The 24,331-nt window shown below is 48.0% G+C and overlaps 1 protein-coding gene across 1 annotated transcript in view; it reads right to left on the bottom strand.

Moving 5' to 3' along the window:
- LAMC2 (laminin subunit gamma 2) overlaps window positions 1-24,331 on the bottom strand; it is a 59,951-nt gene that overhangs the window by 14,056 nt on the left and 21,564 nt on the right. Inside the window, exons 3-14 of the mRNA XM_026509199.4 lie at window positions 23,943-24,131; window positions 16,162-16,297; window positions 12,839-12,937; window positions 10,170-10,306; window positions 9,053-9,175; window positions 8,031-8,220; window positions 6,629-6,741; window positions 5,476-5,694; window positions 4,668-4,850; window positions 3,509-3,754; window positions 1,326-1,471; window positions 160-316 (exon numbers count right to left, since the gene is read on the bottom strand). Of these exons, the coding sequence (XP_026364984.3) occupies window positions 160-316; window positions 1,326-1,471; window positions 3,509-3,754; window positions 4,668-4,850; window positions 5,476-5,694; window positions 6,629-6,741; window positions 8,031-8,220; window positions 9,053-9,175; window positions 10,170-10,306; window positions 12,839-12,937; window positions 16,162-16,297; window positions 23,943-24,131 (1,938 nt within the window). The remainder of the gene's footprint in view (window positions 1-159; window positions 317-1,325; window positions 1,472-3,508; window positions 3,755-4,667; window positions 4,851-5,475; window positions 5,695-6,628; window positions 6,742-8,030; window positions 8,221-9,052; window positions 9,176-10,169; window positions 10,307-12,838; window positions 12,938-16,161; window positions 16,298-23,942; window positions 24,132-24,331) is intronic.

Here is a 24,331-nt window from a genome sequence, read left to right on the forward strand (position 1 = left end):
TGCACGCAGCTGTTCTCTTGTCACGGTCATTCAGGTCCCAGGAGAGTCACACACAGTCCTTCTATCTCTGCAAGTGCTGGACAGAGACACCCACAGAACTGACACCCAACAGGAGATTATAAATTCCCTTCTGTCTAAAGGGAAGCTGGCCTTCATCACCTTCTGAAATCTGGGCTTCTTGCAGAATGTCCTGAAGGGCCTGTTCAGCCTGTCGCATTCTGCCCTCCATCTCTGCGTCGGGCATCGCTCCGCCACCACCCTGAGCCCTTGAAACCAGGGCCTCCAGGCTCTGGAGCTGCTGCATAAACTGGTCCATCTGAAACCACACGGGAAAGCGGTTCAGAACAGATGGTGGAGATCACAGTCCAACAGCAGGTACTCAGGGCAGAAGAGCTAACAGCCCAGAAATGCCTGACGTGTCATGGCAGTTAAAGATGTTAGAGCCTAGATTCGCTGAGTTTGCATCCTGGCCCCACTACTCATTAGCTGTGAGTGTGACCCTAGGCAAGTCACTTTCATTACCATTAGATGGGGATAATAATAACATCTCATCGTTATTACTTGGACTAAGTGAGTTAGTATTTGGATAGCGCTTGGAACAGTGTCTGGAAGAAAGTGCTACAGAGGGCAGGTTAAATAGGGAAACTAAAAAAAAAAACAAGTTGAGTTTGTTCTATCTTTGGGGTTCTTGTTTGGGCCTTTTCTTCCTCCGCCCTTCACCCCAGCAAAATAATAATTAACAACAACATCAATTTCGTTCTTTTCTGGAACGCGAATGAGAAATTTCTGGCGGCCGTTCTTGTTTGAGCAGCCTTGACACCTTCTGGACTCCTCATATCTTCTACATATTTATGCTTTTCTTCATTTGTTTTACAAAAACATCTCTTGGAAAAAATCCAACTAGGAAGTGGCATGTTGTAAGTGGGAAGAGTACTGAACTGAGCCAAGTCTCCAAACATTTGCAATTTTTCAGTCAGATGGCCAGGTGGAACCAAGAATCAGGGAATTCTGGGTGGGACTCTTGGTTCCACCTGGCCACGTGACTGAAAAACTGCAAATGATTGGATTCTCTTGCAAACTGACTCGGTCATCAGGAGCACCAGATGAGACGGCATCTGCAAAGGGGGTCTTGACAGTGGCGTGTGTAAGAGCATAAACCCGAAGCATTATTACTACTAGATTTAATACAGCAGTTTTTAAAGAGAGAAATAGTAATCTCCACCCTCAACCCCGGGAGACTAGGAGGGTCCTAGATTTGTGACAGCCCCACCCAGTAGACACTTAACGACTGTACTCATGGGGTGAGGGCTGGGGAGCACGCACACCTGAATCTTCACTTGACTGTAGCAAGCTGGACAGTTGGTTAGTGCCGCATGGTCACAGCTGGGGCCGCCAAACCCGGGCTTGCAAACACAGCTGCCATCACTTCTACATTCCCCAGGCTCTGAGCCCGCTGGGTTGCAGTTGCAGGCTAGAGACAAAAGACAGACAAACAGACAGCATTCATATCACACTAACTCTAGAAACTGGAGGTATAGCAAAGATAAAAGGAAGAAGTGCGAATCGCCGATGGCAAAGAAGGACTTTGCCCTTGTCAGTTCACATGGTGCTACATTCATCTCTTGCCTGTGCTTCCTAATATAGACAGATCTTAGGAATCATCAAGAAGTTTGTTTGGTGTGAGCGTGGATAAAGAGATCCTACAACAGTCCACCCTTTCTGGTGGCACTTATTTTTTTTCCTCCCCTCAAATTGTGAGCCTGTTGGATATTCTGTGGGCGCTCTAGCTTTGCTCAAAAGGGGAATAACCTGTCTTCTGGGTTTTTTCCCTCTATTTTACAGATGAAGAGTATGAGCTCACAGAAGTGGAGTAATCTATCCTGGGTCACGCAGCAAGTACACGCAAACTGGAGCGAGAGCTTGGAAAGAGGCAGTGCTCTTTTCCTTTTGCTCTGCTGCCTTTGAGGTAGGAAATGCAGTAAAAAAAAAAAAAAACCAGCAGTACCTTTCTTCATTCATATTGATTGAGCACCTACTACGCGCCCCACTGTTCTAGGAGCTCTATGGGTTGCTCTATGGCGCTCACAGAACACTCAGCACACGGTAATATGAGCACATACCTGTGTATACTGTCATTATTTGCTTACATACTTGCATGTCTTCCTTATTAGCATATGATCTCTTTGGGGGCTGGAACTGACTTATTCATCATTATAACCTCAGTATCTAGCTCCACATTGGGTCCATGGTAGGTGCTTGACAACAGACAGTGGAGTGAAGAAATGCATGGTCTAAAGCCAGTGAAGTCTCTATTAATAGCCCCTTGTAGCTAATATTCTATCCTTTACAGTATACCTTCTCAGAGGATATTTTATTTTATATTTGCAACCACCTCGACTTAATATTATTCATCTATATAAAGAAACCGAGGCTCAGAGAGATTAATTGGCATAACCAGTGTGATACGATAGGTATGGTAAAAACTAGACTGGAACTCAGTACCGCGCATAGCATGTGCGCTCTTCCTAGCATGGGTACTTCCTAGCATATCGGAGCGAACCCACACACGGGGGTTAGGGCAGGTGGGATTTGTGCTCCTGGGGGGCAGCCTCAGGTTTCACAGAGGTCCTCAGGCATTCCCACAGCTGGGGATTGTGGGGTGAGTGGGAGGTGCTGGGCTCCCAGCAGACCTCCGGGGGAACCAGGAGTCCTCCCATCTGGGTGCCCAGAGGCCCTCTGGGCTCTGTTTTAATAAACCAGCCCCTGAGTTCTGGGCACCACGGCTGGTCTGGGACCTTTGTGGGTGAGTCTGTGGAGCAGGCCAGCACCCCAGAACTGAACTTGAACTTGCCTAGAGCTAAACGTGCCTCCTGAATGTAACATGTACAGGGGCTTGATAGAAGGGTCGAGCAAGAGGACCGATGTGCACACTCAGCTTTGCTCTGAAGCAGCCTAAGGAATGTGCCCTGATAGCCGCGGCGTTGCAGCCAAGTGTCGTTAGTAGAACTTGGAACTGTTACCTTTGTCTACATCGATTACACTGACTTCCTGAGAGGGTCTCTTAAACTGCGGCACAGCCCCCCCTCCACCTCAGTGTGCTCACGCTTGGTCTCAAGTCTTTCACTGCTGTCCTGTAACGGGCGCGGCAGCACTCCTGCCCGCCAGCCCTGGAATGAGGTTTACCACCTGCCCCATTTCACCTCCCCTTCCACTCAGGAATGTAAACTCGACCTTCTTCTCTTCTCCCCCCCAGCTTTAACCCATTCGACATCCTCCAGCTCTGTCCTCCAGAACCCTGCCGCAGGGGTGTTAAAGCCTTGGACAGGTGAAAGGTCCAGATTGTTCTCGGGCCAGTTGTTCAGAGAAACCAGAGCGGCCTCCTCCTCCCTGCTGCTGGCCTCGCTGATTGGTCTGTTCTTACGTGTGTACACGCCGGCCAGCTTACATGTATCCACGAGCGCGTGCACGCGCACCCCGCCTGTCCAACCCGTCTGGGACGCAGTCCTACCTCGACACTTGTCCGCTGGGTTGGGAGCCAAAGGGTCGCCAAAGTAGCCTGCTTTGCACTGGTCGCAGTGGACACCCGCCGTGTTGTGGACGCACTTCAGACACCTGCCTGTCAGGCGGTCACAGTTCCCGGAGGCGCTGGGGTCCACATTGTTGTTGCACTGACAGGGCTGACAAGGCCTCGCTGGGCCACGTTCCCCAAAGGGGTCCCCAAAGTAGCCATCGGCACAGAGCTCACAGCGGGCACCTGGAAGGAACAAACGCCCGAGCCTGAGGGGTCACCCGTTAGCAGCAAGGGCAGGTGCGGGGGCACCAGTCACCCTCCAGAAGAGCCTCAGGGGCACGTGCTCAGGTCAAGGGCTTGGCTCTTTCACCCCATGGTGGCCCCAGATGTTAGAACAGAGCAGCCCGACTACGAGGCTTCCTGTAGGGGCAAAGTCCGATGGATAGCAACACCGCTGAGGCTGCTGCCGAAGAATTAACTCTTCCTTCAGACTGACCAGCAGCGAGATGTGACGGTTATTTTTTTTAATTTAATTTTATTTTTTCATGTAATCTCCACGCCCAATGTGGGGCTCGAACCCACAACCCTGAGACCCAGAGTTGCATGCCCTACCGACCGAGCAAGCAGCCACCCCAGGAGAGAGATGTGACATTTAAAAGGCCACTAAGTTTCCCTTCTGTACCTTGGTTCATTCTGTAAAGCTTAGTTAAACCACGTATTTTGGGGCATCTGGGTGGCTCAGTTGGTTAAGCACCTGCCCTCGGCTCAGGTCCTGATCTCAGGGTCATGGGATCAAGTCCTGCATTGGGCTCCCGGCTTGGCAGGGGTCTGCTTCTCCCTCTCCTTCCCGCTCATGTTCTCTCTCACTATCTGTCTCTCTCAAATAAATAAATAAATAAAATTTAAAAAAAAATAAAATAAAATAAACCACGTATTTCATCTGAAAAGTTCTTTCCTAATTACAAACCTAAAACAGTGTTAACCATACTTTCATCCCGTACAAACCAAACCCTGCCCTTCCTCAATCCACCTCTCGGGCGTGTTCTTATCTTTAGAACGAGCCCATCTACAGTAACCCTAAGTAATTATAATTCCCTAGAGACTGTTCACGAGAATTCCTGGTGTCGGCGCAGGGCCAGCAGGCCGGGGGCCTTACCCGTGACCCCGTGGGGACAGTTATTGCACACCACCTCCTCTGTCTCCGGCATGACAGAGCAGCTGAACCCATTGTGGCAGGGACACGGCTTGCAGCTGCGGGGGTCGTGTGGGTCGTTGTAGAACCCGATGGGGCAGTCGGCACACTCGATGTCGAGGTTTTCATCCCCTGAATAACAGTCTCCTGGGAGGCAGAGGCAGAAGGGACGGCAGAGAAAGGAGCAGGGTAAACCAATGTGCTCCCTGTAATATGGGCAATGCGTGGGAGGCAGAGCTCCTTCACCCAAACCTTCCTCTCCGAAGCTTTCCCCAAAGCGTCCGGAGCACGGGCATTCACCTTTGCCCCAGCACCAACTCCAAACCTGGCCACGACCCTGATTCTCACGTGGCTCTCCCATGCTCAGTAGACCTAGCGTCCCTTCCTACCCACAACTTAACACTGCTCCCCTGGTCCCCACGGCCTGACACCATTTGTCCGCACATTCATTCAGGCCCTGACATTGCCTTTGATCTCTCCAGATAATTCTTGAAACTTGACACCAACGACACCCCCCAGCACTGAACCATGACAGCCATTTCCTGTAACCTGGTACCCTTCCCACAACCTGCGGCATTTTCCATAATGAAAAGGATTGAGTGTAACAAAGCACCATGTCCGTCTTCTCTGACTCCAGGCCTACCTTCCTAATCCTTTCCCATCTCCAAAATGAGTTCAGGCAGAGTCTGTCTTACACAGCTCTGTCTCTTCCACGGGAGACCCCAGTCACCTGACCACCCTAGCCACCTGGGCCAGGTGTCATTTCACTCACCTGTGTCTGGATCGCAGGCTCCTCCCCCCTGGCAGTTACACGGAATACAAGCACCAAAAGGTCCCAGTCTGGCAGAATCTCTTTTGTAGCCGGAAGCACAATCCTGGCAGAACTGTCCCTTGTAGCCAACGGGACATACGCATTGTTCGACCCAGGGTGCTGGGGCTCCGGAGATGGGGCGGGCTGAAATCAGGGTCACGTTGTCCAGGTACCCAGTGCCTGCCATACGAAGATCAGGTTAGAAGTAGCAAGGGGTGAGGTCTGAAGATCTAAAGGCAGGCCTCTCTTTGGATTTTATTTTTCTTCACTCCCTAACAAAGACAGGTGCCATTCCCTCCCTATGGCGTGGGCGGAAGGACAGCAGTCCATCATGACCAACGCACAGGCTGCACGGTCAGCAAAGTCAGGGTTTAAATTCTGCCTCCAGCCGCGCTAGCTGCGTGAATTGGGCATGTCACATAACTTCCTACCGTTGTGTTTCCTCAAGTGTAGAAGAGAAGCAACAGTGGTATGGACCTCCTATGCAGGTTGTGAAGTGCAATGAGACAATGCATATATTATAATGTGCCTGGCTCGAAATAAAGATTCAATAAAATTGTTAATAAATAGCTTTTCTACATCCTGTTCGATTTGCTTCGTTAGTGATGTGGAAATTATGCATGCCAGTGATGCTTCCTGTTTACGTAAGTGCTGGAAAGCTCAGGAACTCACATTTAAAGCATTCCGGTTGGGATTGGAGTCCCCTCCCCTCTATGTGAAGTTCGATAAAAGGAGTTACCAGAGTACAGCTGATTTCTGAGCATGGTAGCACCGAGTACAGTCCCCGCAAGGAATAGAGGGCTGAGTTGTAGATGCCGTTTCCTAGCTAAGGGGACAAGCCCCTTTGTTATAGATTATCTTCTCCAAACAATCAGCTTTCATTCACATTTGGACAGGCTTAAGCAAAGGAGAATCAGTCACTCTTCATTGCTGTTAACTTCTTTTTAGAGGAACGTTACTTTTAACAACTTCTAGGATATAAGAATTTAGACCTAATCAGTGACCCTCCATCAAAACCATCCAGTAGTCGATCTACTTGTTTGGAGACTGTCCACCTTGGAAGCTGACACAAACTAAAACCTAAGAGAGAAACTCGTGTCCCTTCGTCACTTACTGTATTCTCCGTAAGTGGCGCGGATTCGCAGGGCTGTGAGGTTACGCAGTAACCTGCGGTACTCGAAGTAACTCAGCTGGGGGCTCCAGTGACTGCTTGGACGTTCATTTAATCTGCAGGATTCAAAGCCCAAAGCTTAAAAATACAGCTCTCGGGGTGCCTGGGTGGCACAGCGGTTAAGCGCCTGCCTTTGGCTCAGGGCGTGATCCCGGCGTTCTGGGATGGAGCCCCACATCAGGCTCCTCCACTGTGAGCCTGCTTCTTCCTCTCCCACTCCCCCTGCTTGTGTTCCCTCTCTCGCTGGCTATCTCTGTTAAATAAATAAATAAAATCTTAAAAAAAAATACAGCTCTCGTCAAGTCTTATGATTCGTATACGTGATATAAATTATACCCAAGAAGGTGGGAACCGCTAAGCCCCTTCGCAGCCCTGCCTCGAGGGGGTGAAGGATGGGGAGCTGCATCCTTGTAGGCTTGGGTTTGGAGTGTGCGCTCTCCCCAGGGAGCACGAACCCCACAGGAAGTGACGGAAGTGACAGAAGTGATGGAGGGCATCCCAGTGCAAGAAGCCCAGCCCCAGGGGTCATGGCATCCAGTGCGGGTCCAAGTCCTCGGAGAGCACTTCCTATTCCTGGCCACACACAACTTAATGTCAGGAACGTCGCTGAGTTTGAGAAGCTCTGACCCTCAAGAGAGCTACCATTGATTTTTGGTTTTGCTGTTTAAATGATTTGTTAAGTGAGCACATTTCTCTTACTCTTCAAAAGTCGGCTTTCATGGTCTACATTGGACACGTCGCACACTTCTGAATTTAGCATGATAATAGCTCACGGCATCGTGTCACCATCCCCTGTGCTAGTCTTTCAAATTTTGTTTTGTTTTTTACTGGAATACTTCCAGGAACAACCCAACTTCTTTTCCTTAGTTCACTGACCTCACTGCTCACTGTAGTCCTCTCCCCCACTCCACACTTCACTCACGCTTAACTACTTAGAATTTCCTAACACACAAAACGTCCTCAAGCATGATTATTCCCCCTGCCTTGCTAACCTTCCCCTCTCCCCTTTCTATCCTTAGAAAACTGTTCTTCACTTGGCATGTGGAAGTTTTCCTTGATCCCTCCAACGTGGGTTACTTGTGCCTCTTCCGTGTGTTCAAAATACTTGTGCCCGCCTTGTGTATCTTGTCATTTACACGCCACACTGTAATATTCTGCTTAGTTTTTTCTCCCATTAGCCTGTCAGGGGCTTGAGGGCAGGAAGCACGTCCTGTTTCTGTACATAATACCATGTCTGGTACATGAAAGGTGTTCAGAAAAGCTTGTTAAAAGAACGAATGATTGAATGCATGAACAAAGGAAGTGGACTTCAGTCACCTGACCCACTTGTAGTCACTCTTCTTACCTGAACGTGTAAGTCTTGGTGATCCCACAAGGCAGCGTCTTGCCCAGTGGCATCAAGGGAGCTGTGACCCGTAGACCAGCACCTTCCAGGATCACATCGTGGGCGGATGGGTGTCTGCCTCCCCTGTCCACACGGTAGTCAAAAGACAGGGTTTGCCCATAGCTCACCTGTTGATTCCCAAGAAATTTGGCTGTGAAATAGAATTTGAAAAGATTGAGATCATTGTGAAACTGGAGGAGCAAATGAGCTAGCAAGTTTGCATTAATGTTGGTGATTTCTGTTGGAGTCCTGTGTCATCAATGTACCATCATGCCCCCAACCACTCTTCCAGAAGAATCAGTTCATGGATGTGACCATACTGCCATTGGCTACAAAGGAGAGTTAGTGACTGACATGCTACAAGGGCCACTTTATAAGACAATTCCATGTATTAGATGATTCACAGCATGGCCCTGACAATAGACCGATACATAAAGGTCCCAGGTATGTTGGGAAGAGTACCATTTGTTACATAATGCTTTAGAGTTCACAGACATCATTACATTTGATGTTAATAATCCTTGGAGGTATTATTATCCCCATTTAACAGCTGAGAGAACTGAAATTTGGAAAGGTTAAGAAGACAACTTATCTGGACATCACGTATTAGCTAATGAAATGAACTAACACATATGTTTTTAACATACAAGTGGTTAAAACTGAGAATACCTTATTTTCACTTTTCCATCTGCTTCTCAGTAGATCCACAGATATGACCTCTGTATTTCTCAACTTTATGGGAAACCTAGAAACTTCCCATTTGACAAAAGTAGGAACCTCAACCAGGATCTGTCTGCCTGGATACACAATCCTGTGCTATTGTATCATGACTTTGTCAATAGGGCTGGAGCCCCAACTGTCTTCTGGAAATACTGCTTCTCTGAACACCAGGTGATAACGGTTTTCACATTTGCTAACTCCATTTTTCTCTCCTGACTTCTAGGCTTATTAGTTGGCTTCTATAAGAAAAATACCATACATACCAGGAGCAACAAAATAGACAGGGTCTGATCGTCGTGCTGAGCTGAACACGTCCCGATGACGCTGGGACCACTGGAGCTTTGCAGGAGACCCATTTCTTTGGATAGCCTTCCAGCCATCAACATCTGGAACACACACACAAAACACTTTGCATTCGGACAAATCTCATTGTCTATGGAGTTAATAAGGCAAGACTTGATTGCCAAAAAGTCCTAGAGGTGAAGAGCTAGTGGGGTTTTTTAAAAGTTCCACATTCATGTGCAGTCCTCAAAATGTCCTATGCGTCTCTCTCTACTTGCGTCTCAACTTCACCTGTTCCCACCCCACAGCTGCTCTGACTTCTTTGAGTCTCATTCCCGTAATACGAGAGCATGTTTTCATCTGCCTGCGGTCCGTACTTTTATTTTATTTCCATAAATAGGGTCTGGCCTTCGTGAGTGAAGAGGGTCCAGCATGTTCAAACAGAAATTCAAAGTTGAAATCAAGTCAATCTAGGTTTTTATAGGGTTTTGTAGCTTGATAACTAATTTCACAAACATTAACTCATTTAATGTATGTGAAAACAGTATTTTTTAAAAGATTTATTTATTTATTTGAGAGAGAGAGAGCGCGCACATGTGAGTGGGAGGAGGGGCAGAGGGCGAGAATCTTTCAAGCAGAGAAGTGGGGTCAATCCCATGACCCCTGAGATCATGACCTGAGCTGAAACCAAGAGTCGGATGCTCAACGACTGAGCCACCCAGGCGCCCCTGAAAGCAGTATTATTAATGAGTGTGAATTCCAGGAAGGCTCACATAAACGCCCCCAATCCAAATGAAAGACTCTTTTGTGGTTTTAAAATGCATGGAGATGGGAAGTGCAGGGAGATGAAAATCTGGTCTCTTTTTAGTTATTCTTTCAAGTTACTCATACACCGGTATGAGTCAGCTGTGCGGCTATGACTTTTTCAAGACGTTGGGATCTGCCTTATTGCCCAGACAAAATAATGTCCATTAAGAGCTAAAAGAGAGCTGCTAAAGACTACGCAAACTCCCCAAGCTGTGATGAGGAGGAGGTTGTCTGTAAGCGTAAAGCTCTATACAATGTTAAAAACAAAATTCTAGAAACAGAACACTTTACCTTGATAGAAAGTAGAGGTGATTTTATGGACACTGTAGTCTCCAGAGCTGTGGCAGTTGGCTGAATGCCCATAGCAAAAACACTGGGTACAGCCCTCAGGGTTTCCCCCATCCAGGTGATAGTAACCTGGTCGACACCTGTAGCGGCATTTTAGAAATCAGGACAATGTTAGAGGTTACTTCTTACTTCATATAGAGAATATGATGACTGATCTTTTCTACTTTCTCTCCCACCTGGCCCTATTAATTCCCAGAACTGGGAAATACTAAACGACACATAGCATCCCCTCTCCCGCACGTGATGGACAGTCACGGCCCCCACTGAGAGACCATGAAGGTTCACTTTCTGTCCCTGTGGCAGAGCACAGTTACGTTGGACTTGGTGGCCTGGGAACTTAGTGATTTCCCATCCTTGGTGAGGAACCGAATGGAAGTCACATGAGCAGGACAAGAAGAGTTGGGGCAGGGGGATGTGGGGCTGGCCCTGTCTTAGAGCAAGTGTTTAATGGGGCAAAAGAGTGGGAGGTGGGGCCAGGAAAGGAAAGGCCAATGTCCCAGCCCCAGCACCCGCTCAGCTATACTGACCAGCACAAGAACACTAGGAGCTGCCCACCGTCCTGCCCCTTATATCCCTGCTCTGGTCCACGGGGAAAGGGGCAGGTGGGGGTATGACAAAGAAGGATGGCTGCAGGCTCCCTACAAAAGCAAGACGTAGGCTGTGTCCCACCCATCAGTGGCTTCTCTGAGGACCACAGCTTCCAGGCAAGTCACAGACGTTGGGGTCACAGAGAAGAAGGAGCAGCTGGGGAGGACTTGTTTTTCTCTGTTCAAATTAATTACATCCTTCTTCACGAAATAATACTATGTTTCAGCGACCATTTATTTAGCACTGATGCTATGCCAGGCACTTCATGTATGTTCTCCAATTCAGTCCTTGGTACAACCCTATGAGAAGGGAATTGTATTTCCAATTTTCTTTCTTAAAATAAATGAACTTATTTATTTACTTACTATTTATTTATTTTAGAGAATGAGAGAGAGTGAGCAGGGGGAGGGGACGAGGGAGAGAGAGAGAGAAAATCCAGCACGTGGCCTGATGAGGGGCTCAATTTCATGACCTTGAGATCATGATCTGAGCTGAAATCAACAGTTGGACGCTTAACCAACTGAGCCACCCAGGCTCCCAGCTTCTAATTTTCTTAGACGAAGACACCCGGGCCAGAGAGGTTAAGAAACCTGTTCAAGGTCATAGAGCTGGTAAGTGACTGAGACAAGATTTTTCAAACCAGGTACATCTACCTCTGAGTCATGGGGTCTAATCCTCTGGCCCCTATGACGGGAGTCTATTTATTGTGCAAAATCACAGAACAGCAGGTTAAGTGTGAACAGTAAACTCTTCAGAGAACAGCTGTATGTAAATAAGCATTGTTTTTTTTCTCTACAGAGCAAGGGCTTAAAGAAAATCATTATGGTTTCTTCGGAGGATACTTGCAGAGTTTAAGAGACTAAAAAGCAAGGAAGGAAGGGGGGAGGGCAAGGGAGGGAGGAGAGGCACGGAAAGCGAGGGGGAGGGAATGAGAAAAGAAGGCAGGGGAGGAACCAAGGGAAATCAGGCAAAACTCAATGACAGTGTTGAGGGATGTAACCGGGTAATAAATTATGAAGAAAAGTAACGAAGTGATTACACAGAGGTCAGAACAGTGGTGACTTCTCGAAAGGAGGGAGGGTGTTGTCACTGGGACGGCACATTTTTAGTGAAGGTCTATTTCTTAGAAGGGGCAGTGCTGACATTTGTTTTATGTGGTTTTCTGTTTCTGTGTGACCTTGTGAAATTAAAAACCTTTTCAAAAAGTGCCTCCTCTTCTAACACGTAAGCTGTGTTTCCCTCCCTCTACCTCAGCAGCAAAGAACCCCCTGGAAACACGAGCTGGGAATGTATCTGGTATTTTCTCTGCCCAGGTATAAGTGATTGTCAGGATGCCAAAGAAGTGTTTTCTTACTTTTAAGAAAACGAGGAGAAAGCCTTCATCTCTGGGGCCAGCCCCACGGCAATCGTAGAGAAGGGAAGAGTTTTAAGTCTGAGCCATTTGTCCTTAAGGAATGTCTGCAAGCGGCAAGGGAGGCTGGGTCACTGTTTACGGCACCACCTGCCCCAACATGGCTCGGGGCCCAAAGGGCTCTTACATCTTCTCCCGGCTCATGCGTGTGCATGCAACCACCAGCCCATCCCGGGGCGGTTCCTTTGCTGCACATGATGGTTATATATGGCCATATTTCCTCTTACTAGCACGTTCCCAACATGCTTAATTAGGCCAGGCCTTTTCTGGGACCGGGCTGAGTCATGTGACCTCATTATTGCAAGCCACCTTGTATGGGAGCACCTGGGATTGGGAGTCAGCTGTCAAGGGGACTCCCTGGGCCCCTGGGCCTCTGCCGCCCATTGTAAACAAAGAGAGGGGGCCCACAACAAAAGATGGGGTCCAGGGGGATTTGGGGACTCAGTTGTATTTTTTAAAAAGCTAAGTTTTTGAGGACAGAGGACAGGACAGAGGTCGTCAACACTTGTTAAGTGTCCCTTTTCCATAACTGCACTCAGGATGAATTCTGAGTGCATGCTAGCTGCCAAGAGACTCTCCCTGCTGTGTCTGCAGGGCCACAGTTCACACAGACCTGTCACAGCGCTCTCCGGTGACAGCTGGCTTACAGACACAGCGGCCCTCGTCACAGGGCCCCGAGACGCCAGCTGGGTCACAGTCACACTTGGGGTCTCTGGGAAAGAAGAAAAAGAAAATTAGGGATGTGTCTCCAAGTGCTTTTCAGCTATCCATATAAAGATCAAGTGCTCCTAAGCAAATGTCACCAACTTAAGTCCGTCCTTCATCTTCAGTGAGGCCCGTCTCAGCTCTTCTTGTCTGCGCTGATCTCTCCCAGACCCTTTAAGGACTCGTTTGTTTGGGCTCAAGCTACTCTGAGGGTGACAGCTGGCCCACGAACTGCTTGCTACCCACCCCTAAGAAGAAGAGGGGTTTGCGCCAGAATGGGAAACAAATCCATCACTAAACGGTTCAGTTTGGTTTGGTTTAGTTTGGTGGACTGTTTGGTTAAGTTGCCTTTTTTAATTTTAATTTATCATTTGCTTCTCTATTGTTTAATTCGGTGATGACTGCTTTCATTGTGATGGATTCCATCTACTTGCTATTTTCGTTTATTTAGTTCTTTCTTTTGGTAACACTTCTATCAGGACACAATTCAGGGGCACCTGGGCGGCTCAGTCGATTAAGTGTCTGCTTTCAGCTCAGGTCACAATCCCAGGATCCTGGGATTGAGTCCACATTGGGCTCCCCACTCAGCAGGGAGTCTGCTTCTCCCCCTCTCTCTCTCTCTCAAATAAATAAATCAAATCTTTAAAAAAAATAAAAATTTTAAAAAGACACAATTCACATACCGTAAATTCATCCATTTAAAATGTACAATTTGCTGGGTGTTAGTAGATTCCCAGAGTAGTAGAATTTAGTACAGTTTAGTGATTCTCAACCACCCTAATTAATTGTAGAACATTTTCATCACTCCAACAAGAAACCCTGTGCCCCTAGCAATCACCCTCCCCTTTCCTCCCCCCAGCCCTAGGCAGCCACTAATCTACTCGCTGTGTCTGTAGATCTGCCTATTCGGAACATTTCCTGTAAAGGGACTCATACAATCGGTGGCCTTTTGTGTTCGGCTTCTTTCACTTAGTATGTTTTCAAGGTTCATCCAATGTTATACTTCATCCATGTATCAATAATTCATTTTCTTATGGCTGATTAAATTCTATCACATGGATAGACCACATTTTGCTTATCCATTCCGCAGCTGATAGACATTGGGGTTGTTTCCCCTTCTTAGCTACTATGAATAATGCTGCTAGGAGGATTTGTGTACACGTTTCTACGCAGATATATAAGTTTTCATATTTCTTCAGTGTACTCCTAGGAGTGGAATTCTGAGTTTGACTGATTTTTTTTTTTTTTTTTTTTTTGGTTGCAAGATTTTCTCAATGAAGGAATCCATCAGTGTTTCCATCATTTCGTTCTGGCACAATCTCTTAGTGTTCTGGCTTCTGACTAGTATCACTCAGTGGGCACACAGTCCTAGGCATCCATCTCATGGGTCTAAAACCAAATCTGTCTTTTCCCCACTGTTCGCTCCTCCTCTGACTGTCCTTTGACCCCATCCAAATCCTACCCAAACCTGGATGGGCTCCCCTCTCCCCCTCACGTTTCTCATCCAGTCGGAGTCCCGTCCTGTCAGGCTCCCTGAAGATCCCTTCTCCAGTCCTCGTCTTTCACTTGTGAGGCTCTCCTCCCATCCTAGCCCCTCCACACGACTTATCTGGACCCTTTGACAAACATTAGGCACCATCTACTAGTTGCTAAGCACCAAGGACACTAAGAAATAGGATCCTGGTCTCCAAGAGTCTCCAGGCAGTGCAGACACATGAACAATGATGGCAGCGAAGCCTAAGGCCAGCTGGAACCAGGTGCCCCCCCCTCCCCGTCTGCATGCCTGTCCTCACTCTGGGCACTGGGGTTGCAGTAGGAACAAGACAAAGCCAACACTGGGTTTCGTTCTGGTGGGTGAGACAGACAAACAAATACAGAGAGAAGTGAAGTGACATCTGTCAGAACTCAGGGGGGTGGGGAGAGTCAGGGAAGGCCTCTGTGAGGAGTGATGAGGTGGGGATCAAGCCCGTGGGGCTCTCTGTGGCCCCGTAGGAAGCAGGAGTGCTCCAGGCCAGGGCCGAGGTCCCTTGGCTTGGCTCCTTTGAAGAAGGGAAGGCAGGGTGGGGCCAAGTGCCGGGGGCCAGCGGGAGAACCATGGGAAACGCAGCGGGAGTCCACCGCCGGGGGTGCAGAGGACGGAGGATCTTGCAGGGCCCTGCTGGTCTGCAAAAGAAGTCTGTATCTCATTCTGAGTAGGACAGGGAGCTACTGGAGGGTTGCAAGCACAGAAGTGGTACAATCAACTTCATGTTTTAGAAGCATTTTCAAAGGGAGACCGGGCCAAAGGAAGGGTCTCTGAAGACAATCTAAAAGGGGGCAGGGAAGCCTGGAAGAGAACAGTATGTGCAGAAGCCCAAGGGTGAGAGGGCTGGGCACAGTGGTAGCCAGGCCAGTGCCAGCATGGAGGGCAAGGGGCTGGAGAAAGGGGCAGGGGCGGCCATCCTCCACGGGCCCCTTCCAGCTACCGGCTTTCCTGCCGAGCTCCCTTTCCCCTCAGCCATCCCACTACCTGCCTCTCTGCATCCCTGTGATTGCTCATGTGATTTATAATGTGTGCTCCATCTTCTTCCAGGAAAGAATTTTTTTTTTTTTTTGAGAGAGAGAGCGAGCGAGCACGTGCATGAGTGGGGGGAGGGGCAGAGGAGAGGGAGAGAATCTGAAGCAGAATTCACACCCAGCTCAAATCCAACACGGGGCTGGATCTCACAACCCATGAGATCGTGACCTGAGCTGAAATCAAGAGCAGGACAATTAACGGACTGAGCCACCCAGGCGCCCCTCTTCCGGGAAAGAATATGAGGAGGGATAGAGAATGCTTCAAACTCAAGGGGAATAGTTTTTTAGTCCAAATTCATTTGGGTCGAAATGGGTCCCAGGTAAGAATCTGGAGGCCTCTTTACCTCCATCCTCGTCCGTCTAAAAGGGGGCGATCACCGGGGTGAAGAACGTAGGTTTCAGAGCCCAAACTCTGGGCCTGAATGTGAGGTCCACCCTCATCAGTAATATTGGGGAAACTTAGCCCCTCGGGGTGTACATTTCTTCTCTTCCACTTGAGTGTAATGCTAATCCCAACCTCTGAGGCTTATTGTGAGGATCAAACGGCATGACCCACGTGAGGTCCTCAACAGCGCCTGGCACACGGCTGGTGGTCAGCAATGTCAGTGGCCACGGCTGTCAGTGTCACTGTCACCCCTCAGGGCCGCAGCTGCAGTGGTGTGGGCGGGTGCTTACAGTAGCCGTTGGTCTTGGGCGCACCCGGCGTCAGTGAGCGAGTGGAAGCCTGGCAGACAGCGGTCACACCTGTCTCCGGTCACACCTGGCTTACAGCTGCACCGTCCAGAGTGGTCACATCGAGCGCTAAGAGAACCTGTAACCCACGAGGTAGGGAAAAGGAAAGAAGAAAAGGAGATATTCAGTTTATACGGCATTAGGAAACAACCGAAACCCCATGGGAGCTCAATGGCTGCTGAGGGGTGACTGCCACCTGCCCCCTCTAAGGCGTCCTTCACGTTTCTGGGTACACGTCCTCCCCAAGCATGGCTTCCTCAGGCAAAGAAACGGCAGTTACTCCTGGAACCGTTTTTACTTCTGTATCTGCTCTGATTCAAACATTAAGTAGTATGTCAGCCACTGCTTTTAAAAAGAAGTTTCTTGAGTCCTTGAGACCTCAAGAAGAGGGACAATTTGTGAATGAGCACATTCAGCCTCCTTGAAGAGAGTTAGCCTGTCCTCTCTCCCTAGACCCTGCCTCCCACTCTCTTCCCTGCCTCCCTCGTCACCTCCCTTCCCTCCTTTCGTGCTGCTTTCACAATGGACTTCAGATCACATTACTCAGCTGTTTCGTCCTCTGGTGGCCCCCACCATAAGCAGAAGAAAATGCAAGCTCTGTATCGTGGCCCACGGGACTCGACCTCTCCTACCATATCGCCTGCTCTCCTTCACTCCGTTCCAGCTCCCAGCTCCCCCAGCCTGTGTGTAGAATGTGCCAGACCGCTTCTGTCCTCCTGGGATCTGCTCCTCCGGGCCTGGAAAGCTCCTTCCCCAGAACTCCACCCTAATTGGCCCATCCTCAGCTGTCAGGTCCTGATTTAATATTACTTCTCTAGGGAAGTCTCCTCTGACTCCCAAACCCCAAATAGCCATCCCACTGCTCTAAAGTCCTGCTTACTCAGGATGACCTCAGCTTGCGTTCCCTGCTCGGTCCCCAGGGCCCCCCCCAGTGCAGAACCCGACGCAAAGAGGATGCCCAGAAATCTGTTGGAGGAAGGCACGTATGCCAAGAAAGAGGTCGGAGTGGTTGGGAAAGAGTCAGGGGTGGGGGGAGCAAAAGAGGGGCAGAAAGGTGGTGAGAGGTGTACCTCACCTACTTTACAATCTCTCTGTGCTTGGAGAATTATCAAATAATCCACATATCTCAACTAACTGTGGTGACCAGGCCACCCATAATCTATAAAGCCAACAGAACGCTAACCAGTTGCTCCTTTCTTTCTAATCGGTTATTCTGTGAGTTTTTGATTCACTAGTAGATAAAATTCCACAATAAAGATTTTGGCTCTGTGCCGATATAAAGGCTTTTTGCCCCATGTGAACCTGAAATTAACCACATTCACTGAGTTGGTGAAAGACGCCATGTCAACTTTGCAAGGCTTGAAGGGGTCCTCGGTGGTAATGGTATAAACTACATTTTTTGAGCATCTACCACACGTGAGACACTGAGTTCGGCACTTTATATATGTTAGGAAATGCTATCTCCTAGCAAAATAAGAGCAGACAAAAGAATAACAGATCCATTTGGGGGTAACAGGGAAGTATCAAAGGCTCGGGAACTATAGGCCCACAGTTCAGAAAGGCATCTCTAGGGCAATCTGCAGGATGCCTCAGGAAAGGGAACACCAGCCCTTGTGAGAAGCATCCTCCTGTGACAGGATGACCCAGATTGGAGGCGGCTGGGTGAGAAGGGGAGCAGGGAATCGCTGAGAGAGCCACGTGGATGCAGAATGAACAGACTTCCCCTTTTAGGAAATAGATGATGGGGGGTGGTGGGGATCACATGATGACACCAACGTCCCAACATGCACACTAGATGCAACATGAGGCTATTTAGCAAAGAGAAGGGGAAAAAGGAGCAAGATCTCAGGTCATGGTCATCTCAGGAGAAGGTCATGAGTTTAGTTTCGGACATTGTGAACTTGAGTTTCCAGTGGCACATTAAGGTGGAAATGTTCACCTGGAGCTCAAGAAAGAGGCTGGGGGTGAAGATCTAGGAGTCTTCAGCACACAGGCCAAGTAGGAAGCAGAACAGGTATAAGAACACTTTGAGGGCAGATAGAGAGAGGAGGGGAGGAGCTTCGGACACAAACAGAACCCCATTAATTAAGGGGCCTTTCATAATCAAAGCAGAAAGAAGTCTCAGGACACTGGAAGCCAAGAGAGCAGAGCTCTGAGGGTCAAGGGAGGAGGAGGGTGGGAGTTTCAGAACCTAAGGCAAGAGAATATTTGAGGAGATGAGCATGAAGAGAGGCTCCCCGCGCTGGCATGCGCAGACCTCCACACCCTGCCCTGCAAGCAGTCAGCCAACAGAGCTAAGGAAAGGTTCTGAGTTATGCTCCAATAAGCAACATTCGACAGAAGACATCTTTCTTTAATACAATTCACTTTTTTTTTTTTTAACACAAACGATTGTCAATCTGAGACACAGAAACCCATTTTTTCCCCATTCCAATAAATGGAAATTATGCTTTCAACCTAAGAAAATTCTCCCTACAGTTTTACAGAATGAATTCTTCTTAGAAAATGGAGAAGTCTGTACTTTGCTTTTGGGTTTGGCCCACATAGACCAAAATGGTTACTCTGCAAAACACCTTTCTGAGAGAAATTAATAATCATCGCATGAAAACAGACATTCTGTGTCAAGAAAAGTTTGGGAAATGGTGCACACTTGATCCCTCCGAGGTTTATAACATTCTAGTACCTTCAGCAGGCGTGGAGCTTGTTTATGTTTTAATGCCAGCATTTCCAAACATTCTTTGACATTCTTACAGGCCACATCTATTACTATCTTGAGGAACGCTGTGTCCTACCAGGACATTATCTAGGGAATCCTGCTCTAAAAGCTGGAGGCTCAAAGAGCCCAGACTTTGAAATCCAACAAATCTCCCTTCAAAACCAGCTCTGCCACTTAGCTGTGTGTCCTTGGGCAAACTGCCTACTCATCAGTTCTTTTAAGGGAGGGTAACCACCTATGCCTGTGGAGCTGTTGCAAGACTTTGGACTAAAATACATAAAGTGCCTCATTCAGTGTCTCACACGTCACGGGCGTTCAAAGAATGCAGTTTGCACTGCTACCTCCGGCCTCCTTCAAACCTCGCCAAGTGAACGTGGAGACGTGCAGAGGTCCTTACGGTGAGCATGACCACTTTATGTCACATTCCGAAACTTCCAAACTAATAGCGCTGGGTTTTCAAACTCTCTCATTAAAAGAAAAACACCTGGCCCAACTCCTACTTCATAATCTACTCTTAGGGACTGTGAACAACTGGGCTGAAAGAACAGAAACCAGCTTCCTCTTTCAGTTCTGTGTCCCAGTAAGCTCTCTTAGGGCTTCTATGGAGACGGTCTACGTGCATCTGAGGGCTCCGGAAGGTATGCTAAAATGAGTACTATTTAAAAATTAGGGGCACCTATGTGGCTCAGTCGGTTACATGTCCAAGACTCTTAGTTTCAGCTCAGGTCATAATCTCAGGGTTTGGGATCGAGCTCCGTGTCGGGTTCTGTGCTCCCAGCAGAGTCTCCTTGTCCCTCTCCCTCCTCCTCTGCCCCTCCCCCTCCTCTCTCTCTCTCAAATAAATAAATAAATAAAATCTTTTTAAAAATTAAATAAAATAAATAAAAATTAAATCAAAAAGAGGCTACATCCTTTGGAAACCTTTAAATATATATCTACACTTGTATTTTGAAGTAACATTATTATGTTTTTATAATATTATGTAATATATAATACAACTATATAATTATATTTAATAATGATAAATTATTATTTAAGAATGTTTTAAATAACAACCCAAATGTTATAGTCCAAGTAATTCACCGTCAGGGTCATACATACGTAAAAAATAATAATAAAATTAAGAGAACAAGTCCAATATCCTATATGTCCACACAGGTCTCAAGAATTTAGTTGTCCTGGGAGGGAAAAACCACACAAGGACACACAGTGAATTTCAAAATATTTGCAAAAGGTTCTCAGGGCTCACACGTGTGCTTACAAGAGTTGAAGGTAACTCAGCCCTGTCGCTAAATCCACAAAGTCATCATCTAAAAGTAAGTCTGGGGGCGCCTGAGTGGTTCAGTCGTTAAGCATCTGCCTTTGGCTCAGGGCATGATCCCGGAGTCCTGGGATCGAGCCCCACATCAGGCTTCTCCGCTAGGAGCCTGCTTCTTCCTCTCCTACTCCCCCTGCTTGTGTTCCCTCTCTCTCTGGCTGTCTCTCTCTCTGTCAAATAAATAAATAAAATCTTAAAAAAATAGTAAATAAATAAATAAATGAAAGTAAGTCTGGTTGCTATATTTATGAGAAATTGATGTGAAATCCAAAATATGTGACCCCTTTGGGGATTACTAATGCTGGTGGCTGCATTCGCCGCACATGGACTGACTGCATTTTTCGGAGAGATGTGTTCTTTGGCATTTGAGATGGCATATACCATAAATTCCCTTGAAGGTGACAAATATCTCCCGGCTGATTGGGAGACTGAGAAGTCACACAGGGAATTCAACTTGCGCCACCGGGCGAGTAATCTGGGCAGCCAGCGTGTAGTGGGAGACGGCACGGGGTGGGAACAGTCTCTGTCACTGACATGCCCCTCAGCCCAGCAGCTCAGGCTCGGGAGCTTCACGTCTTTGTCTCTAGAATGGTGTGTGGAGTGTGTTAACACATACAGGTTGTCAAGTTGTTATGAGCACTGAAGAAGACATAGTATATGGAAATACCCTGGAAACACAGAAAGCGTTAGTCAGATCTTAGGAAATAATATCCATGAGGTTCTTCCTGGGTATCTAATTGTCTGCCGTTGGGGATAAAAAGACACCACTCTGATGCTTTTTTCTTTCAGGTGGAAGGAATAAGACGGAGCAGTTCTCCACCAGAACCTTGGATTATAACTTCAGCCCTTGCAATGGCTCGTTGTGAAGACTAGAGGCCGTTCATCCCCTCTTCGAGGGCTCTGTTTCCCTGCTCTTTAAAAATATTCGAAAATTTCACTGCCAATTTCAGGGTATTAATAAAAAAATAAAATGTTAATAAATAGTTTTAGCCCAAAGATGTGGCCTCTGCAGGCTTCCTTCTAAACTGGAATGTGACTTTTTAAAAAGCCGGTGTTCCAGGAAATTGCAACACCGATCTCTGTCCTAATAATAAAAACAACTCCATCAACTACAATTTACTGAGTTGTCTACCATGTGCTTAACAAACCTCATGAGATCCTCACATGCTCTTGGGATACAAAGAGCATGGGGATGGGGACCCTTTTACGGATGGGGACCCTGGGGCCGCGAGAGGTGAAGGGACAATGCCCAGAGTGACACAGCAGTAGTGGCCGCGCCCAGGCTTGAACCCGGGCTGTCCAGCTCCCAAACCCACCACGAGTCTCTACACGATGATCTTGGACGTCAGCGCGCCTGGGGCTGGCACCTTCTCTGCCACAGAGCTCTACAACCTTCGATGGGTCCCTTCATCTCCCTCTCTCAGCCTCTGCTACCGCATTTGTACGATGGAACGAATAATAGCACCTGCTTCACGCCGTTATTCGTGAAGGTTCATTCCTGGATGAAAGCGTCTAGAAAAGAGCCTGGCACACAGTAAGTGAGTAATGCGTGTTAGCTATCATTTAATAAGCCAGAAATTATCGCTGGGCTCCCCCACTTCCTACCAAGCGGTTCACACCGAGCCTGGGATGTCTATGGCCCTATGGCCCGAAGGAAAAGAGAAAGCCAGGCTCATGGAGGCCGGGCGAGCAATGGACTCCACAGTGAAGAAGAACAGACAGTGTGGCAAACACTCCGTTACCATCTCTCTGCTAAGCCGCAGGCTCCTTGTCGCCTCTAAGACGAATACCCTTGTCTTCGGGCCAGGCTTTCCAGCTAAGCCAATTGAACTTCTAATTACATTCCCACCGATCATTTTGCCGGGAAGACCCAATTCCGGTGACTCACAGTGAAGCTGCATGACCTACAGGGATATGGGCTCGTCAGAAGGATCGAAAGTGCCCTAAAATGGAGTAATTTTCCTTTTAATTTTTCTTTATGAAGTTCTTCGATTCACAGGGAGAACTGCTAAACTCAAAAGATTCTGGATGGTGACTTTACACCACGAAGCTGAGCAAATCAGACTCAAACCACACTGTAACAACAACTGGTGGATTTGGAAGTGCCTGCTGGGATTCGGGTCTCTATCGCCATGGGGTCGTCCCCAGTTTTCTAGTGAGGCTCTCCCACACCCTCGACCAGCAACTCATGGCTGGACCAAACCTGCCCGGTTTTAGATTCTTTCAGCTGCTGCTACGAATTCGTTCCACAGAGCTACACTGAGTCATGGCCACGCACTTCGGCTATCCTCTTCAAGCGGATTAGTATTTATCATATTACGCTATTAAACACTTTCTAACAAAGAAGAGAAACATACTGCCGAGAAAGAGAATACACGCAAATAAGGTAGTTTAAAAAAACCCTCCACTTATTGAACAAGTACTTGTCTCTCCCTCTTTGTATGTACTAACGAGTCTTCACTGTCCGTGGTCAGTACGGCACGCCGGGTACGTCTGTGCGCAAGAATTACCCACAGAGGTGTGAGCACAGCACTGGGTGACACATTTAAAAAAAAACAAAACCAAAATACAACAAAAAAAGAGGCCTGCTATTAACCAGTCATCCTGTAGGTGCTTCCTATTTATTGATTCTATTTTCTCTGGTTAACAGCCCTGAGAAAGACTTCAGTGGGCCTGTTCGTTGGGCAGTCTCTTGGACCAGTGCCACCTTACATGCTAGCACCTAGCATAGCACCAGAAACAGATCTTTCTATCCCTTATTTTTTGAGAGGTTGGTCAAAGGGATTGCTGTGGATATGGAGAACTATCACTGAAGCTTACAAGGCTTCCTTTGTCCCCAGGTCAAACTGTCATCTGCCAGGAAAAGTAATCATGTGCCTCTTGCCACTAGAATTCAAGCCAACGTGTCCTAAAGACTCCAGCTGGTTCCTACAGCCCAGACTTAAGAAAAACAGGTTTCCTTTCAGCCTGAAATTCGGAAGACACCACCACCACCAGTGCCTCATAGCTTCCCGGCTGTTCTACACGTTGAACACCACTCTCTTGTCCTGCTGGTTTCTCCCTTCCTCCCCGCTTTCTGTCCTCCCCCGCCTCGTTCATCGCCCTTTTTCCCAACTACTTTTCTTCTTGTATAGTTGACACACAATGTCACGTTAGTTGCAGGAGTACAACATAGTGACTGGACATCTACAGGTCATGCTGTGCGTCCCACAAGCGTAGCTACCGTCTGTCACCCTACGAGGCTATCACGATATCACTGACTATATTCCCCACGCTGTACCTTTCATCCCCGCGACTCCCTCATTCTGTAACTGCAAGTCTGTGTCTCCCTCTCCCCTTCACCCGTGTCACCCATCTCCCCACTTCCCTCCCTTCCAGCGAGGGTCAGTTTGTTCTCTGAATTTATAGGTCTGATTCTGCATTTTTAAAAAGTTTATGTATTTATTTAAGTAATCTCCACGCCCAACATGGGGTTCAAACTCATGACCCCGGGATCAAGAGTCGCGTGCTCTTCTGACTGAGTCAGCCAGGCGTCCCTGATTCTGCTTTTTTTTTTGTTTATTCGTTTGTGGGGTTTTGTTATTGCTGTCGTTCCACTTCTGAGCGAAAAGATCTGGTATTTGTCTTTCTCAGTCTGACTTATTTCACTCAGCATGCTCCGCTCGGGGCAGCCACGTCGCCGCACACTACCTTTGGTGTGACAGTTGCAGGGCAGGCAGCGGTCCCTCTCCCTCTGTCGGTAGAACCCGTCCTTGCACCGCTCGCAGCGAGGGCCATCCGTGTTGTCGTTGCAGTTCAGGCAGCGGAATCCATTCCCTGTGTGTCTGTGGAGCTCGGCATCAAAGACGCACTGCCTGGACTTCCCGTTGCAGTCACAGACTAGGGGCGGGAGGGGGGAAGACATCGCTCGTAAGAAGCTCAGAGACAATGTTATTGTTATTAATATAAATTACGGACGGGGCACTAAGTAGTCGTGCTAACGACTTGGAGTAAGCTAAGGAGGAAATGGGTCGAATGAGGATTGTGAGAGTCCTTGCCCCCCACCCCCACCCCAAAGGAAGCAGGAGCTCCGCTGGGGC

Source organism: Ursus arctos, unplaced genomic scaffold (genome assembly GCF_023065955.2).
Source record: "Ursus arctos isolate Adak ecotype North America unplaced genomic scaffold, UrsArc2.0 scaffold_2, whole genome shotgun sequence".
NCBI lineage: Eukaryota > Metazoa > Chordata > Mammalia > Carnivora > Ursidae > Ursus > Ursus arctos.